The sequence below is a fragment of the Helianthus annuus genome, chromosome 14, assembly GCF_002127325.2.
Source record: "Helianthus annuus cultivar XRQ/B chromosome 14, HanXRQr2.0-SUNRISE, whole genome shotgun sequence".
Classification (NCBI taxonomy): domain Eukaryota; kingdom Viridiplantae; phylum Streptophyta; class Magnoliopsida; order Asterales; family Asteraceae; genus Helianthus; species Helianthus annuus.
Window position 1 is genome coordinate 34,707,890 of NC_035446.2, and position 6,469 is coordinate 34,714,358.

At 43.9% G+C, this 6,469-nt stretch overlaps 1 protein-coding gene across 1 annotated transcript; it reads right to left on the reverse strand.

The window, feature by feature from the left end:
- Nucleotides 1-1,361: 1,361 nt before the first annotated feature.
- Nucleotides 1,362-3,521, reverse strand: LOC110924799. The gene is made up of 3 exons (XM_022168791.1): nucleotides 2,810-3,521; nucleotides 2,138-2,557; nucleotides 1,362-1,558 (listed from the first exon to the last, which is right to left on the reverse strand). Exons 1-3 carry the CDS (start codon nucleotides 3,519-3,521, stop codon nucleotides 1,362-1,364), a joined length of 1,329 nt encoding a protein of 442 aa, XP_022024483.1.
- Nucleotides 3,522-6,469: the final 2,948 nt, after the last annotated feature.

Sequence of the window (6,469 nt, forward strand, 5' to 3'; positions counted from 1 at the left end):
CTGAAATTCAATTGGCCTATTTCTTTTATCCGCATACGCCTTTTGCCTGTCTTGAGCCGCTTTCAAGTGTGCCCGAACTATGTCAATTTTCTTATTTGTAGTTCGGATTATATCAGTAGGTGCTATCCCTCGTGGACCCACTTCTCCCCAACATATCAGGGTTCGACATTTTCGGCCATATAACAGTTCATACGGGGCCATTTTCATGCTCGTGTGATAGCTATTGTTGTATGCAAATTCGACCAAGGGTAGATGGACATCCCAACTACCTCCGAAGTCAATAATGCACGCCCGCAACATATCTCCCAACGTTTGTATTGTTCTTTCACTCTGCCCATCCGTTTGTGGATGATAAGCAGTGCTAATGAACAATTTAGTCCCCATTTGTTCTTGGAATTCCTGCCAAAATTTCGAAGTAAACCGGGTATCCCTATCAGACACAATGGATACCGGCACCCCATGACGTGCTATTATTTCATTCGTGTAAACTTCTGACATCTTTTCTGACGTATAAGTCTCACGGATCGAAATGAAGTGAGCACTCTTCGTCAATCTATCTACCACTACCCATATGGCATCGAAACCACGGCTCGTTTTAGGCAACTTGGTTAATAGGTCCATTGTAATATGTTCCCATTTCCAAATCGGAATTTCTAACGGTTGGAGTTTGCCGTATGGTTTCTGATGTTCCGCCTTGACTTGTAAACATGTCAAGCATTTTTCTACATGTCTCACTACATCCCTTTTCATTCCGGGCCACCAATAGTTTTGCTTCAAATCATTGTACATCTTGGTCGCTCCCGGATGAATTGAATAACGGGATTTATGAGCTTCGTTAAGTAGAAGCGCCTTCACTCCACAGGTATGTGGGACCCATATCCTTCCGGATCGAGTCTTCAACCCGTCATTCCCATCCGACAAATCCTTCAACTGACCTATAATTCTTTCTTTCTTCCAATTCTCTTCTTTCATTGCTTCTAATTGCGCCTCTCGAATACGTTCAAGTATACCCGAGGTCACCACAAGTTGCATCGATCTAACTCGTATTGGGTCGTAGTCCGTTTTTCTGCTCAGAGCGTCCGCCACCACATTAGCCTTTCCAGGGTGATAATGTATTTCACAATCGTAGTCTTTCACCATTTCCAGCCATCGCCTTTGTCGCATATTTAACTCTTTCTGATCGAAAAAGTATTTTAAACTCTTGTGATCGGTGTATATGGTGCACTTTACCCCGTATAGGTAGTGCCTCCATATTTTTAAGGCAAATACCACCGCAGCCAATTCAAGGTCGTGTGTAGGATATTTCTTCTCATGTATTTTCAATTGTCTCGAGGCATAAGCTTTAACTTTGCCCCGTTGCATCAAAACGCATCCGAGCCCGACAGTGAAGCATCCGAATAAACTACCATATCTTCGACCCCGTCCGGCAATGTCAGTACCGGAGCTTGTGTTAACTTCTCTTTTAGCGTCTGAAACGCTCTTTCTTGATCGACACCCCAAATAAACTTCTCTTTCTTTTGGGTTAGCTTTGTTAGCGGTAACGCAATCTTGGAGAAATCTTGAATGAATCTCCTATAGTATCCCGCAAGCCCCAAAAAGCTTCTAATTTCCGAAGGGTTCTTCGGAGGATTCCATTTTGACACAGCCTCAATCTTGGACGGATCCACCAATACTCCGTCGGCACTTATGACGTGGCCAAGAAATTGTACCTCTCGTAACCAAAAGGCACACTTAGAGAACTTCGCGTACAGCCTTTCTCGTCTAAGTGTCTCTAACACTTCTCATAAGTGGTTTGCGTGTTCAGCTTCGCTTTTTTAATACACCAAGATATCATCGATAAACACGATGACCGACTTGTCCAACATTGGCTTGCAAACCCGGTTCATGAGGTCCATGAAAGCCGCGGGTGCATTTGTTAGCCCAAATGACATTACGAGGAATTCATAATGTCCGTATCTTGTGCGGAAAGCCGTTTTCGGTACGTCTTCTTCTTTGACCCTTAGTTGGTGATACCCAGATCTAAGGTCAATCTTTGAAAACCAGTTCGCACCTTGCAGTTGGTCGAACAAATCATCTATCCTCGGAAGCGGGTATCGATTCTTTACCGTGAGTTTGTTTAACTCCCGGTAATCGATACACATTCGCATGCTTCCGTCTTTCTTTCTGACGAACAACACCGGTGCGCCCCAAGGAGACACACTCGGCCTAATGAACCCCTTATCAAGCAAGTCTTGGATTTGGGACATCAACTCTTGTAACTCCGACGGTGCGAGTCGGTATGGAGCTTTGGCCACGGGTTTTGCGCCCGGAATCAATTCGATTCCGAACTCCACTTCCCGTTCAGGCGGTATTCCCGGTAAATCCTCCGGAAATACATCTTGAAAGTCTCTTACTACCGGTACATCTTCAATCTTCCGTGATTCTTTCTTAGGCTCGTTTGCGTATATCATGAACGCCTTGCATCCTCGCTTCATAAGCTTATGAGCTTTCATCATTGAGCACACTATGGGGTTACCTCCTTTTGCATGGTTCTGGGCTAGCCAATCCATCCCGACGACTACTTGAAATTCCCCCATTGACATCGGGATTAAGTCTATCAAGTATTCCTCATCGTCGATGCTTAATTTGCAGCCTCGACAGACATCACAAACTATAAAACTTTTATTGTCCCCTACTTCAACCTCTAAGGGCACAGGCAATTTCGTCAATACAAATGAAGGATGTCGAATAAACCCATTCGAAATGAAGGATTTATTCGCACCCGTATCAAACAATACACGTGCTGGAATTGAGTTAATCGTGAATATACCTGAAACCACATCGGGTTCTGTTTTCGCTTCAGCTGCGGTAAGTTGGAAGGACCTAGCCTTTGCTTTGGGGGCTTCTGCTGGAGACTCCTTCGCGTCTTTCTTTCCAACTAAGTCCGGGCATTCGGACTTTTTATGGCCGGGTTGATAGCAATTGTAGCAAACTGATACTTTTCCCGGGCATAGCGAGGCTGTGTGCCCCGTCTTATTACATATGGGGCATGGCTTGTCTTTGAATCGACATTCCCCCTTGTGTCCTTTCCCGCAGACTTTACAATTTGGCGACCCACCCTTAGCATCCACCTTCTTTCCCGATTCTCCCGTTCGGGCTTTCTTTGTAGGGCTTGGATTTACATCGTGTGCCCTTCGCTCACCTCTTTCCACTTGTTTCTTTAACTCGATTTCACGTTCCCGGGCGGTGTTGATAATCTCCGTGAGGGTCTCGTATTTTGACGGAGTCATAAATTCCCGGTATTCAGCACTCAGCATGTTGTAATAGTAATATATCTTTTGTTCTTCAGTGGTGACTAACTCGTCACAAAATCTGAGCTTATCCATGAAGATGCCCGTGATCTTATCGATTGTTTCACCCTTTTGTCTCAGCTGGATGAATTCTTCTTTGATTCTGTTAATAACCGCTTTGGGACTGTGGTGTTTAAGGAATGGTACCTTAAACTCGTCCCAAGTCATAACCCTCGCCGCTTCGGCTCCCATTTCCTTCTTCTTTGTGACACCCCAGGAAAATCAGTGAACAATACAGTTTACCTAGCTTCCTCAGTGAGTGCATACCAAATTTCGGGACGAAATTTCCAATTAGTTGGGGATAATGTGACAACTCGAACTCTAGACTTACTCTGTGTAACGTATGTGAACGTGTTATGATTATACGAGCTTTGATTTAAATGAACGTTATGTTATTATGTGCTACGTGTGTTGTGTACATAATGTGTAAGTATGTTAATGAAATCGATCGCACAACACCCACTTGACCGCACAAGGCCTTTTGGGCCACATTACCTACACTCGAACCATTGGGGCAGCCCATGTAAGGGCCGGCCCACCCCTCTAAACCGTGTATACACCTTTAGGGACTTGGTTTCACCTCATTTGTTACAACATACTTTACACACACAAGAAACCCTAGACGACTTCTCTCTCTTTTGCTCGAACCCGACGGCACAAGGCACAGAAGATCATCGTCCCTCTCTCTTTGATTTCCAACCGGTTAGTGATGATGATATATTTCGATTATATGTGATATCAGGTTGATTGTTATCATTCTGTTATGCGATGTAACTAGGGTGTATGTTAGTAATATTGATTGAATGTTGATGTTAATTGGTAATGTTAATCGGTTCTCATGAATGGTGAATGTTCACATAGATCGGACTGTATGATGTAAGTCAAATGGTAATGATAATGTTCATGATAGTCGGCCCAGTTATGTGCCTCGGATGATGTCGATTTCTCGGATACATGTTCATGTAAATATATATAGATTATTGTTCGTATGAACGTTGTTCATGTTGAATTGATTAGGGTTCTTATGAGTTAGTTTATGTTTGCACTGTTTGATCGATATCATGCCAATTGATTTACTGAAATTATGTTGATTGAAAGATAAATAAGGAAACCGATAAATGATGTAACCGAATAGCATGATTTCCGGACAATTAAACCGATCGCACAAGACTTCTTGGTGTACAAGAAGTCCAATCGCACAACGAGCCCACACGTACAAGCTGGCCCGATCACACATGCCACTCGGTCGCACAAAGGGTATTAAACGCACAAGATACCCTGAATCGCACAAGTTAGCGGATCCGTTTAACTGTTGGGCCGGTGGACATGTTGGTTTGGGCTGGTCGGTCGCACAAGCTGTTTGGGCCGGATTACCTTGAATCGCACAACCCAGCTGAATCGTACAAGATCAGTTGGATCGCACAACGTCATTTCGTGTTATTTTGGGCCGTAGGTTATATTTGGGCTGGGCATTATTATTGGACAAATTTATCCAGTCGCACAACATGAACTGGATCGCACAAATTGTATGATAAATGATTGGGCCGTGAATGTTCAAACTGTTATGTGTTACTATTTGGGCCGAGTAGGTATAATTGATCTGTGATGATTAATTGGGCTTCTTGATTTCGTTACTTGATTGTTAAGTGTTGCCATGTCCTATACGTGTTTGCCATGGTATATATATACGTGCATTATTTGAACCGAACCTGACTTGTGTGGTAACCCTGTTAGGACGTGGTTGACCACCCTTAGTTCAAGAGTCTTTTATTTGTGTATCTGCCGAGCAAACCAAGGTGAGTTCACACAGCCAAGGCATGGGATTCCCGGGTTGGGAATTGGGTTGGATATGTTGATATTGAAAGAGTTACTCGTACTTACGCATTCACTAGACTATAGACCATCGTCCTCAGGATAGTCAGGACACGTTACGTAAAGCCTACGTAACCCAGTATTTGCCATTTGTCTCCCGGGTCGGGAGGACACGTTACGTAAAGCCTACGTAACCCAATACCTTCTACTGTCTTCCGGGTCGGAAGGACACGCTGCGTAAAGCCTACGTAGCCCCCTACGCGTACCACTGTCCTCGGGGAAGGGCACGTCACGTAAAGCCTACGTGACCCAGTACGTATTCCTGTTCTCGGTAAAGAAGAACACATGGTTGGAAGTTAGTCTAGTAAGTACCACTAATGAGAAGCCCTCATTAGTAAGGATAAACGTGGGAAGCCCCCACCGGTAATATAAACACAAGGTTTGGGAAGCCCCCACCTTTAGTACACACTAGTATGGGAAGCCCCCACTAGTTATATTTATGCACTATGTTATGAACTTACTTTCTGTGAACTCGCTCAACTAGTTTGTTGATTATTTGCTGCATGCCTTGCAGGACCTTAGGTATACTTGGAGCTTGCACCAAAGGAGAAGCGGGTCGTTGTGGACAAGAACTCGTGAATGCTTATTAAACACTTTTACATTCACACATTGATACTTATGTTTTGGGTCTTACATTTAATGCTTCCGCTACATATACAACGTTTGGTTTTGAACATCAATTATGTCTATGATTATTATTAAATGCTATGTTTGATATGATTGATGGCTTGATCCTGGTCATGTCACGCCTCCAAGCGGTGGTACTCCGCGTGTGGGATTTTGGGGGTGTGACAGATTGGTATCAGAGCCATTGGTTATAGAGAACTTGGTTTTAATATGGGAAAACGTTTTTTATTAAAACCAGACTATAACCAGAACCGTGCTCTCAACGATCCACAACGACGCTTCGCTCCACGTGCAAGACTCGACGTCCTAGGTAATAAGGTTTATGTTTATTGCCTGTTGCTAGAACTGTTTAGAACTTTGCTCGCATTACGTTTAGATACACATGATACTATAGCATGAGAATCCCCACGTGCTTACTCTTTTCTGTCATCGCCCTACTCGCGAACCATTCTTACTTACGCTACTTGTTACAATGAAGATCATGTCTGGACGAACCAACATGACACAAGCCCAGCTAGAGGCTCTCGTTCAAGCTCAAGTTGCTGCGGCAGTTGCAGCAGCTCAAGCAGGTAGTATATCCTGCAGTATAGGCACACACTAGGATCTTTAGATCCTACATTAACTCTCGTATTTAACTTCGT